Genomic DNA, 13,358 nt, shown 5'->3' with positions numbered 1-13,358 from the left:
GAAGCTTTCATCTCTGGCAGAAAATCCATACTGTTTTTCAGCTCTCTCTGTTGAACACAGATATAGGCTATTTTTGAAAAATAAGCTTCAATGTGTTCAATTTTGGAAAAATTATAGCTCAAATCTATTATTTAGCTAATCTAAAACCAAGCTTCCTATTGACAGCTACTACATATGTTTAAGGAAACTAAACCTGTAGCAAAGTGACACATATAAGAAGTGGATATCAAGTAGGGAAAAATACTGGGTTTGATTTTTTTTTTTTACCTTTGGTAACTAATAACTGAAGAAGCTATACAGCATGTACATGCACACACACCTGTTTATTTCTTGCATTTGACCTTCCTTGTATACTTTGCTTTGCAATCTATAATGTATAGTCAATTAGGCCACAGTTGTGCAAACGTAGGAGTAAATCCATTTAAACATTTGTGGACTGGCTTTCAGGTTAATATTCACCTTTCAGAAAGGGTAATGGAACTGGCACTGGGGGCAGGCACTGTGCATACTTGTGTTTTTATATGGTACTCGACTTAATGAGTTTCTAATCCTGATGAACCATCTGTACACAATTTAAGTATGAAATAATTAATAATGGAATGCCATTAAGTCACTTCCAGCTCTCCCGATTTATTGCTGAAGTTCAGAAGACTCTTCCGTTAGAGAAATCAAAGTCCTGAGAAATATAATTTTTTGCATTACATGCAACAAAACAGCTGTCGCTATTGCACTGTAAAATGAATGGTGATCAGATCTTCAGTAGCTAAAGCCTCAGTGTTTGGGTGGGGGTGACTATAACTCAGTAACTAGATATATTTAAAAAGGACATCAATGGTCAGCATAGTTTATGTTAACAGAAGATGATGGATTGTGTTAGAGTGAATGCATATTCTGGTTAAGCCGAACAGATGCTCACGTACAAATTTGGGGACTGACCCCAATTACCCAGGTAGTCCATCGGGGTTTATATTTATGCACACAACTAAAAGCAACTGACATTTTCCCAGCTCCCACTGAAATTAGTGAATGGTATCAGATCCTAAAAATCAGGATATTTTTAAGTGTCTGAACAGAAAGATTGGTAATCCAAGTAAAAAATGTTGGCTCATGTAACTTACTTTCTAACTATATAAGCCAGTTTTGAGACTGATCTCACCACATGACTTAGATCTACAGCATCCTAAATTATGCAATCCTTACTTTGTCATTTTCTTACACCTGTGTTTAATCAAATAATTTTAGTTCTTCTCTTTTTTTTTTATAACCCTCTTTTGAGTGTGGCATAGCATCCTGCCCCTCAGTAGAATTGTATCAGTGTGCTTAAGATCAGTATAAATAAGACAAACCATACGTACATGACAGATTCCTCATAGCTAGTGAGAAAAATTTTTGTTACCTTCATAGAATGAGGTAATTTTCATGTCCATGACCATGAGACCCACCTATAAGTCAAACCTCCTACCTGTAACAAAATGTTCTCCTGTATCTTCGTGGTAGAGAAGGAAACTTCAATCCCGATTTTCTGGATTATCAATTCTAGCTATCAGGATTAACCCTATGTATGTCTAATGGGATGCACTTGAAAAAAGTCTGAGTCACTACCTATAGCCCATGGCTTTATGGTCGTAAAATACTTTGATCACTTAGTCTTTGGGAGGGCGAGGGGGGTGTTAAGCTCTCAAACTGAATGCTTGCATGTTTTCTACCCGCTTGCTTTTCAAACCTAGGTAATTATCTGGGGCCTAAGTAACCATATTTCCAAATGACTCCTTGTGAACACAGTCTTCTGTTTCCAGAATCGCTGTATGGTTGCATAGTCCCACAAGCTTTCTTCCTCATGCTACATATTGAAGATTTTTAGTTGATTTCTGTATGCCAGAAAACAATAAATCCTATGTGTAACTTTAATGCCGAGTCATTGTACTTCATTGAACTTGTGGACTGCTGCCATCTATTTTCATTTGTGCTCTATACATTGAAAAAAAGTGTTCCTTTCCTCTTCTGTTTAGTGCACCTTCACTCCTCCCTTTTCTTTTCTAATATGAAAAAAATACTTTTTCTTCCATCATGCCAACAGAGAACAAGACAGGTGATGTGTATGAAGATGAATGATCAGTTCTCATATAGAAATCTCTAGAGGGAGATGAGGATTTGTGCAAGTGCCCTACAAGCATTAAAAAAATGTGCTGACTTAGAACATACAGAATATGGCCCAGGAGAATGCAGAGAAACAATAATTTGATGAAAGATGTTGCCTTGTCATAAATTAGTCATTCATCCGAATGCTTAAGCCATTATCTTAATCATATGAGAGTTCTAATCCCAAGATCCTTCTATTCCTGCCTAAATGGGGTCCTCTGCTCTGCTCCCAGGAGTTATTTCATATACTGCCAGACACAGACCTGTTCTTTTTCCTCTCTTGCAGCTTCACCTGTATGTGAAATGTACCATGTAGGTATGTGGTAAAGGAATGCTTTTGAGGTTTAAAGCTAAAACTAGCAAAATGTCAGAAACTGTTACAGCAGAGATCATGGTAAGCAGTAAAACAAATTTAGCTCATCTTATCAGGTAGCACAGGATCCCTCAGTGGCTTTTTAGAAGGGAAACTCCTGGTGAGAAGAATCCTCTGAAGAATATACAATCCAGAAAAAAAAAACATTTTCTCCAAGTCCAAACTCCATTTAATTAGTCTTCTCACATTAGGCTCATAAAAAGAGAAAGCCAGTTCACGTAGTGAGATTCAGACTCAAATGGCACTGCGAAACAAAGTGGTACCAGAATTGTCCCTTATGTGGCTCCTGGCCCAGGAGCTCGGCATGTCCCACTGCGTAAGGCTTGGAGCAGAGGGACAATAGGGCAGGGTGGCTCTTACACAGGAGGCAGCAGGGGCTGTTCTCCTCAGAACTTGCTAACTCAGAAAGAGCCTTATCTTTCTTTCAGATGTGAACTGTTGTCAAATTTAATGACAGGCAGAAATATATTTGGTTACGTTTCCAGTATAACTTTTTGCCAACTGAAATTAAGATACATAGAATTTACACAAGTTAAAATACAACAACTAGAGTCAAAATATTGACAGGAAACAGTTTCTGTTAAGATTTTGTTTTTTCTCATCATCCTGCACTTATCCACCATTGTACTTCGATGCCTCTCCAGTGGGTATTTTGAGTTGGGGGATGGTGTTTAACTTCCATGTACGATAAATGGCCATAGAGGAAAAAGGCAACTGCTGGTATCTCAGATGCCTAAATCCAGTGTCTAAAGTTCTCTGTAAATTTTAATAATTTATCCTTTCATTTATGTATCATACATTCCTAACAGTTTTACACTGAAGGAAACAAAAATCTACTCACCTGTTAAAGATATTTACATTGTGAATCACCTTTTTATTCCATTCTATTCCCTCCTATTATTTTTTCTTCATCTGAGTTGTTGTAATTCAATTAATGCATGTACATGTTAGACATATTCCAAAATATGAATTCCGATACACTCCGGTGTTATAAATCAAGCACAACCACTACAACAAAGCAGTTCCTAGGCTTTACTGCTGGGATTTCTCTAGTAAAACATAAATTAATTCATAGCATGCATGAATTCAAACAATGTCAGCAATGTCAGCGGAATCACCAATCCTCGTCATAAAACTGCCTTATTATTTTGCAATTGTATTTTAAAATAATTTCCGATGTTCTTAACTCCCTGATTTGTGTATGCAGCCAGAGCATGCGGCTCCACTGTGTTACAGGAAACAGCTTCACAGCTTGTTGGTCCTGTCACTGCTCATCAGCACACGACAGTCAGGATATTTCATACGTCCATTATTTTCCTTTAATTCGCTGACTTTCATATTTCTGCTCCACAGAAATTTTAAAATTCAGTATTAGAAATATTTGACTTAGGATTAAAAGTAGCACAACGTTTCCATACCCTTGCAGTGAGAGGTAACTGTAACTCAGGTGCACTTGACCAGCAGAAGCAGGAAATCAGATGTGAATCCACTTCATACTTGTCTGAAACAAAAATTAGAGTCATATTTAAGTCACTAAGGCATCGAATTATTTCTAAGCAAGACAGACAATTTGCTATTTAAATGTATGATTTTTAATATGTACATTAGGTCACTATTTTAAAATGCTCTAAAAAGAGTTTAAAAAGGAAAAGCTTTTACTACAATCTCAGATTTTCAGTTAAAATATCTGTTTCAGTAGATAGACATAAGTCTGGATTCACACAGTGGGGGAAGAAGAGAGCTGGAAAATCAGTGCTCTTCCTCCGTACTTGTAATGGCTCCATACTCCAGCTCTTCTTTACTACGTAAAAGAAGTACTGTTTCCTCTTATGCGATTAAAAAAAAAGCTCCAACATACTATTTCTCTTTTACTGAAAGTGGTGCTCTTTCTTGCTTTCATATTTTTGTACTAACATCTATATTTAGAATATCATAGAAAATAATTTGGAATATTCTTCCCCAGAAACAGCTGCAGAATTAGCTGTCCTTTAAGAACACTCCCTCGGGGTTTTTTTCCTATGCAAAAGCAGACTTATTACCATCACTGTTTATTACACCCACTTGTTCTGCCTGGTGTCCTTCCACATTCTTGTCCTTTCAGTCCTTTCCACAGCCTAAAAGTGTCACACAATGCACTGGGTCGGGCCGCGACCCCTCAGGCCCACACCAGGTTTCTGGAAGATTCTGAGGGGCCGCTCCCGCGGCCTCTCCGCCCCTCAGCAGGACGAGTGGGCTGAGGGGACACAACCGGCTGTGGGCTCCTCGCTTCACACCGAGGCCAGAGCTGCTTTTTCGGCAGTAAGTAACGCGCACTTCATGTAGTTGTTGGGAGCTTTTGCTGCCATCTCTTAGTCCGCCACACCTGTGAGGTGAGGTTGGCTTCAGCTGCCACCCGGCCCCGCTGAGGAGCGGCCGCGGGAAGGTGACGGGGGTCGGGGACAGGCCCCGGGACCGGCCGTGCCGAGGACCGACCTGCTCCATGCTCCACGGGGTGCCGGAGGGCGCCGTGCCCAGCCGGGAGGCCCCCGAGGCGGCCCCAGGCCCTGGGGCTCTGCCCGAGGGCGGGAAGCGCGCCGCGAGCAGCGCCCGTTGCCGGCTCCCGCCCGGACTGCATTGGAGCGCCGCAACAGGCGTTTGGGACGAGCGGAAGTCCGAGCGCGGCTCCTGCGCCGAACGCGCTGGCGCCCGCTCCGTGCACACAGCTCCCAACCCTGCGCCCCGGGGGGCGCCGCGGGGAGGCCCGGCCCGGCGCAGCTCCGCGGAGTCCCCGCCGCCCCGCAGGAGCCGCAGGGGAAGATAAACGCCTGCCGAGCTGGGGATCCAGGAGTGTTTTCTGAGGAGGAAGTGCAAACGTACATGACAAGGAGCTGGTGCTCAGGTGGCCCAGGGCGGGCTGCTCAAAAGGATCTGAGCGTAAAAGGCCCACCGTGACAAACGCGTCCTTTGAAAGTAGAGCAAATGTTCCTTAGTGGGTTTAAATGCTTTCAGAAATGTTCTTCTGAAGTAATTTAATCATTATGCTGTTGTCCCTGTTAGGCCTTACAGAGGAAGCCCTCTTAGATGCAGATTGTTTAAAGCCCTTTAGATGTTTAATTGCCATCTTGAATTAGTTCAGTGGTAGTGGGCACCAGTATACATTTTGGAGAACTGGGTAGTGCCCTGTTTTTAATCAGCTCTTTAATGGTTTAACATGCCTTAAACATTTCACCTTTTAAATTGGCAGGTAGTATTTGTCATCTTTCCAAGCTTTTCAGAAGGTGGCAGCTGAGATTTCACTGCAAAGCCATTAAACAGTTGAAAAAATGACAGAAAGCGGTGGGCAGGAACAGTCAAGATGGATAACAACAGTCATTATGAGTACAGCTCTGCAGGTACAATACCACTTGTCACGAGCAGCATCTGACTCACTATGAAACGCTGAAAGAAGCACTCTCTGTATTCTATTAACAGATATGAAAATAGTTTATGCAATGTCAATGAATACAGGTTTTTGAGGATGAAACTGTGACATTAGTCTGAAGTTGTTTCTGTTACAGTACTGGTTCTTTTTGTGTGTTTTTTTTCCTAGCTACTTTGGTACCTATTTAGTATTCTTGCCACCTGCTGTTCTGAGTTCTGCTGCTTTAATATTGTCCTCCTGACTCATCCTTTCCGCACTGTGCTGATGCTACTTGCAGTTAGGACTATGAATAATTCCATCAGAAATGTTTTTAATTTTCTGAATTTTTCCCTTTTTTTTCACTTTATTTTCTACCATACAGTATCAGTGTTGGGGTAAATTATTACTCAGTAAGTGTGCAATTCAGTTTAAAATAGCGAGCCTTACAGATATTGATGTGTATTTATATTGTTAACATCAGAAGCCTGAACTGTGTTCCTCAGTCAAATGAAAGGGCATGTCAAGGACCTGGTAATTAGTTCCTGCAGCTGAGACCAATTCAGTGCCAGCTGGAGAGAATTTAGAGGCAAGAGGGCTTTGATTCACAGGCCAGGATATCTTAGGCTAGCTTGGATGACAGGGTTATCACCCCATCTCTGCTGTATAAAAGGGTGAATGGTGTTGAAGTAATTCCCTGATCACCTCGGTTTACAGCCTGTTCTTATTTGCCTGCTTGTTGCAGAATGACAGGCTGTAAACTGTTCCAGTTTGGTAACTGCTCCAAGAGCAACTTAATCTGTAATAGGGTGAGAGGGGTCAGAGGGCAGTGATATCAGCTGTACCAGCGTAACTGGCTTCTGTTATTGAGAGCCCCAGCTCCACTCAAAATGCTGCTGTTGGGAAGGACTCCTAGTGAGCAGAGATACAGAAACAGCTGAATACAAATCTAAGATGGCTTTTCTTCTGCAAAGGCATTGGTTTGTATCAGTGTTGGTTATGTGCTTTGTCTTTTCCCTGTGCATCTGTCCTTTTTTTTTTTTTTATAGCTGTTATTTGTATTTGTGCATTAAATAATTCATTGTCAGCAGTGGTTTTGAAGCAGAGAATTTTTCCAAAATTGTAGTTATACCTCATAAGCAGCTATAATCAAGTCTTCCCTTTCCAGAGCAGTTGAAAGCGTAATGTTTCTGGTTATTGTCTCCTTCAGGGTTCACTTGCTATCCTGACTCTATTTTATACTATTCCACTAAATCATAACACTGCCCTATATAGGCAGATTGGCTAAATTTTAAATAGGTAGGTTGGAGAACATGGTATTAGCTAAAAAGGATTCCATGATTTAATCTTTTAAATGTTGGAGCAGCTTCTGTAAAACATACTGCAGAAATGCTTTTTGCAGGCTGGAAAACATAAACCACTGAGTTCTGCAGATGATTAGGTTGCATAGTGCCACATTCTAGTTTTCCTGAGTGGACTGCATTCTGTCGGCAAGCTTTAAAGAAAATCAGTCCCATACAGGTTTTTGAACTATCTTCCAAATGAAATGCTGACACCTGTGAAAATAACACAGTCTAATGAACCAGAGTCATAGAAACACACTGCTGTATGTTCCTCACTTCTCCTTAGCACGTCTTACAAAAATAGACTGTAAAGTGTTTGATCTTTATGTATTATGCAAGAGTTCCCTGTGGCAAACTGAATGTATGCATACAAAATTGTCCTTCAATGTTAGATAACTTCCAGTGCAAATATTCCAAAATTTAATTAACTTTAAAAGTTTAATTAACATTTTACTGCTTTCTTATTGCAAGTGGAATAAAAATTTTTTTTTAAACAATGATGCTGAAGTTCTATCTATAATGGTTCATACAGTGCTTTAAGAATATTTCTAACTTGTTGGCTGAAAACATATTTTAAAAGTAACCTTTTAAAATTTGTTTAGAACCATGAAATTTCTACAATTCTACAGAGGCAACACCACCGAGTCCGATATTCAGATTCAGTAGAAACTGGATCCGTGATTTTTTCTCTTTCTGGTACGGTACTTTGAAGTTTATGTTTTTAAACTTACAGGCTCTAATGAGGTACAAGACCAGGCCCTGTTGTAGGGTGCACTAAAGTGAATAGAAGCTGCCCTGCTGGAATGTCGTGCAGTAGTGGAAGGAGCTGGGCTCTGATTGCATGTAAATCAGAGGACAGAGCAGAGAACTTGGCAGATGAAACATTAATTGGTTAAGAAAAGGCTTCTTTGAGCAACTTTGACTAGGAAATAATTGAAACTGCAGACATGAAATATCCGTCCGTCCTTTTTAGAGCAGAAGATGCTTTAGACAGGTAGATGAGATCTTAAGCTGAAGCTTTCCTGAACTATCAGGATTAATGAGGCACACATTGGCGTAGTCTGTTGTATCCTTGATTGTTAAGCCTCCTAAACCTCAGCCTTCCTAACTTTCCCTTTCAGAATAACTTACTTTACAGGGTTATAATTTCATTTTTCATGTCAGGCAGTTTATCTTACTTAAGATGTTACAGGTGTGTTTATTTATCTCATTCAGAAATGGACTTGCTGAGCTCTTCAGTCAGTCTTTGCATCTGCCCTAAATTCATTCCACTCCAGCAGCTGTTGGAAGCATGTGCTTTCAAAGGCACTCAGTGTCTGTACTTCGCATGCATTGAGCAGTTGGGGTTTTCATGTTGTGGTTGAAAATAACTTCTTAGTTATTTGTGGTTTTATCTTAAAAATACCAGTCATCACTGGCCAAGGCTCCTGCTTGCATTTCACTGTCAAGATATGTAAATTCATTCATGTGTTTTGTTTCATTGCCTTTTAAACCAATATTGGAATAAGAATTCTGCTTGCTGGTTTGTGGTAAGAACTTAATCACGTTACTGCCATGACATATACATTTACATCCATTTCTTCAATAGGTGTTGCATTTATACTGGCAGACACTCAAGACTTGCTAGTGACAGGTGAAGAACAGTTTTTCAGAAGAATTCAGAAGTTCATAAACATTCATCGCAACAGTTTTTTGGTTTTGTCAGCTGCTCTTCATGGACCAGAAGAATGGAAGGTCATGTTTAGGATTCAGAGAAGGTACGATTTCAACATCAAACCAACATTTTTATTGCTAGGAGGAAATGAAGTAGCAGTCCTAGGTTCAGGAATGTTATTTTAGGAATTATTTTCAGGAATATTCATTTTATTTTGCCAATGCACTGGAAAATTATTTAAAGCCTATGTTTATGAATGACAAAGGAGAAAAATACCAAATGAATCAATCAGACGTCATAGGTAACAAAAGGGAACATTCCTCAAAACAAAGCAAATAACATCCCTTTCAGTCACTTTAGGGCTATGTAATATAATTATTTTTTACGTTTTCTCATGAACTGGAAAATTAGACCATTTTCTTAGCTCTGTCAGCTTCTTTTAATGGCCCTTTTCAAACAGGACAGGCAAGTTTCCTTCATGAGAAAAGGCCTTATGGTGAAGTACAGATTCTTTACCAGCTTTTAAAATCTGTTTACTTGGAAGTGTCTGTTATACAGAGCTAGAAAAATTGAAATAACCAACGTTATTTTACATCAAAAGTATAAAACTAGGCATTAAAACTGGTTTAAAACTTAATCTGTAGTTTCTAATGAAGCCTGAAAGCATGCATGTTTCAATATATACCTGCTGACAAGTTATCAGACTGTGCTCCATACTTGTAGTCAAAACTCTTTTCTGGTAGGTACAACAGTCCTAACTGCAGCTGCTTTGCACTCTTGACATCAAAGAAGTGACTATTCTAATGCAGTCTTTGATCCTTACTTCCTTGAAACTAGCACCAGTTTCATTAAATTCTGGGCACCCTGCCAAATGCTGATGAGTAGCAGAGTGTATGGGAGGAAATGTAGGAAATCTATTACCCATTTGTGAAAATTCCATAAATTTTCATAAGAGGTCTTAAAAGCTCTGCCACTGTTCAGTAAGAACATGTTATTCAGCTGATGGCAATGCTAATTCTCAATCTGCTTTGTGGTTATGTACAATGGACTTTGTGCACATGTTGATCACTAACAAATGTGATGTTTTGAAATGATATTACATTTGGCAAGTCAGTAATTTTATTAAAATAAAAAGAATAGTTTTGTCATTGCAGGCCATAGCAAATCGATGTTGACAGCACAACTGTATTTTAGATGCGTGTGCTTTGTTACTACCTGGCAGCTTGGAGTTCTGCTGGTGTATGTAAATCGCTCACAGTGCTTTTGCATTGGTGGAGTTGAAACTTGTGCCCTATCCTCTCAAACTGCAGGTCACCTGTTTGATTTTTTTATAAACAAAGTCCACTGAAATTTTCAGTTATTCCTGTATTAATGTTTTTTTCTGCTTATCTATGATTGTGTTGCAGCTGGGAAAGCTTTTTTTTTAATTATTAACAAGAATATTATAGGATTGTCGTTCAACACCATGAACACTTCATGTGAGGTTGTGTGTATCACAGGGGAAGGAGGAGAAAAGCAATCTTTATTATCACAGCTCAAATGAGCATACCACTAATATCCTCAGAATCCGTATGTTAATTTTTAAACACCTTGGAGCAAAGACCAGCCTTGTGTTCTAATGGGCAGTGTTCTGCCCATTGATCAAATTAATAAAATACAAACTAAAAGCAGACCTGCTGTAATTGGAAGCAAAACTATTGACAGGAATGGATTTTAAGAGATGGAGTTAAATACAGGTAATTGTTTCTTTGTTGCAGTTCCTTCATTAACACTGTACTTAGCCCATTGCTAGTATTTGCAAAATTACATCTATTTATTTCCCTAATCCCTAAATGTAAATCAAATCAGTTTCTGCATCAGATTTTAGCCAAACTCAACAGTGACCCATGTACCTACTCCTAGGGAAGGGCACTGCCGGTAACATCTCTCTGTGCTAATGAGAAGAACGGGCGGCCAAGTTCAGCTATGGAACCAGCCTGGGTATTGGTGTGAATGAGCCCCCGCCCTCCAACAGATGGAGGGGAAGGACAGGTGGTGGTTACGGGGGGAGGTCACGAGGGAGTACACAGTCAAGCAGCTGGGCACTTTGTTTGGATTAAATTTCTGATGATTTAAAATTCCTCCTTCATGGTTGTTAAGTCCCTGTCATGGTTTAGCTCTAGCCCAGAAAACAGCAGCAATGCTAACTTTGTTGTCATCGTTACACCACACCTAAGGTACAAGTCTTAAGGAAAGAGGCTCTGTGCTTGCTTAAGCTTTGATCTCTCTCTTCCATGACTGCATTGAATGACAACTGATGCCAGTATTTTAGATCTTCAGATTCCACACTCAGGAATGAATGCATATGAATAACATTATTTATAGAAAGAGAATGAATTTTAGGTTAAATTATTTGAATAAACAAGTCTTTACATGAAATTCTTAACAGAATTAGCCCATTATCTTAATCACATCTGACGTACAGATTGCTATCTTTAGATAGTACACTACAAAGATTTAGTTTAAATTCTGAAGTATTTTTAGCACAGTGGTTTTAGATACTTCCCTGTGCTCTTTCAAAGTCATAAAATCCCAAACATCTTTTTTGCTGGCACTGAGACTGGACAATCCTCAAGAACACAGCAGAAGAGGGTTTAGCTCTCGGAATGCACACCTACTTAAGCAGTGTCAATTGACTGATTGTCAAAGAGCCCTAGAAAAATAAATGAGCCTTTCCGAATCCCACCTAAGCAAGTGCTACAGAAATGGGACAGATGGTTCTACGAACAGCATGAACTCTCCTGTTGCTGTTAAAGGTCAAAGTGACCTTCTGTGTACTCATGGTGAAGGCACAGCAGGAAGTTGTTTACATCCTGTGGGAATGCTTTTTGAGTATTTTGGCATAACAAGGTAAATGTGCATTCTAAAAGTAACCTTAACCTTAATTGATTTTGATGTGCAGATTCCTGGGCAGTAACTTACGTATAGTACCAGTTCATAATGCCGCTGAAACTGTTAAGTTAATGTTGACTATAGCTAAGGTAAGTCTTGTTGCGTATACTTAAAAGTATTAGTTATTCAGAAGTATATTAGCCAGAAAGAGCCAAGAACTATAAGATACTTTTGCATAATGAAACTTTCTGGGTCGTATTGACCACAATTGATGTAATACGCTGAGGTAGGACTGTTACCGAGTTTAAACTATTGTTAAAGGTAACTTTAAAAGCTCTTGATAGCATCTGTGAAGACAAATTAGATATTTAAGTGCTAACTGGGCTCTTAACCACTGTTAAGTTAGGATGTCTCCACTTACCAGTGCAGAACAAGCATGAGATCTAAATATGTAATGACTTCTACTTTAAAATGCCGATCTGAAACTTCTAGTTACTTGTGGATTCTTAAGGATACTAGTACATTATTTCTACAGCTTAATAAGTGTAATTCATCTGTGTATCTGCAACATATCCTATATGAATCAACACATTATTCATTAAATCTGTTTACTGAACCTCTTCAAAGAACATTTTTCTATGAAAATTCTAACTTAGATACTAACAATACTGGCACCATTCCATGTACAAAAATAAAAAGAGCAGGTTGAATGACATGTTAGAAATCAAATACAAATTTACATTTCATCCTTTCCTGAAGTGAGCACCTCAAAATAATAAGGATTAACCTATGTAGAGTATTCATGATTTTAAAAGTAAGCTACATCTCACTTATTATATGGCAAAAGTCATTAAATACTTACAACAATGTTGAACATTGTATTTAAACTTTTTATGGAAACTACGGATGTCTGGCCCAGTCTCTTACTACAGCATTAACCTAAAAGCTTTTAAGATTACTGCTGATCCTATAAACTTGAATTTGCTTTTCTACTTGTGCAGAATGTTTACACCAGATTTCAACAGGGGAGCACCATAAGAAGTGATGATAGTACATACCACAAATCAATGGGTTGCCATTACATTATTTCTTACTGATCCAGTGCAAAGCCAGTTTAATGAGCTCATATTTTACCAGAGAATTCTTAACTGGTACAGGGCATAAAAAATGAACTTTTTTGCCCCAGGTTAACAGCTGTGGCCAAGGGAGCAATACCATCCAGCTAAGCCCCAGCTGCCACTCCCAGCTCCTGTTGAAACACTGTCCAGACACTCAGATGCAGTGCTGGTCTGGCACCTAAAGGGATACAGCAAATCACCTCTGTGTACATCATTCCTGAATATCTACTTGGTTCAGATTTCACTGCTGAGTAATTTTACATTTGTACTGTTTGAAAAATAACATGTTAAATATGTCTGTTACCTAAGAGTTACTGTGCTACTCATAATATTTTTCTTTCCTCTAAGGTAACTTCCAGGCCACGATCAGATGATATTCGTTACAAAATGGCAATGACAAAAGCCCAAATAATAGAAAAGAGTCCAGTCTGGAAGATGCTTCAGGAGTACCAGTTGCATTGTAATTAATTTAGTATTTGGGGGT

The 13,358-nt window shown here is 39.2% G+C and overlaps 1 protein-coding gene across 1 annotated transcript; it reads left to right on the top strand.

The window, feature by feature from the left end:
* Positions 1–5,814: 5,814 nt before the first annotated feature.
* On the top strand, positions 5,815–13,358 carry LOC309440651 (protein SPO16 homolog; the record flags this gene model as incomplete). The annotated part of the gene is made up of 5 exons (XM_082054552.1): positions 5,815–5,883; positions 7,834–7,927; positions 8,820–8,988; positions 11,827–11,905; positions 13,223–13,358. The coding sequence occupies 5 exons, from the start codon at positions 5,815–5,817 to the stop codon at positions 13,340–13,342; spliced, it is 531 nt and encodes a 176-aa protein (XP_081910678.1). The 3' UTR covers positions 13,343–13,358.

The sequence above is a fragment of the Streptopelia decaocto genome, assembly GCF_964273445.1.
Source record: "Streptopelia decaocto genome assembly, chromosome: 5".
Taxonomy (NCBI): Eukaryota; Metazoa; Chordata; class Aves; order Columbiformes; family Columbidae; genus Streptopelia; species Streptopelia decaocto.
Note: the sequence above shows the minus strand (reverse complement) of the source record. Positions and strands in the feature narration are given on the sequence as shown.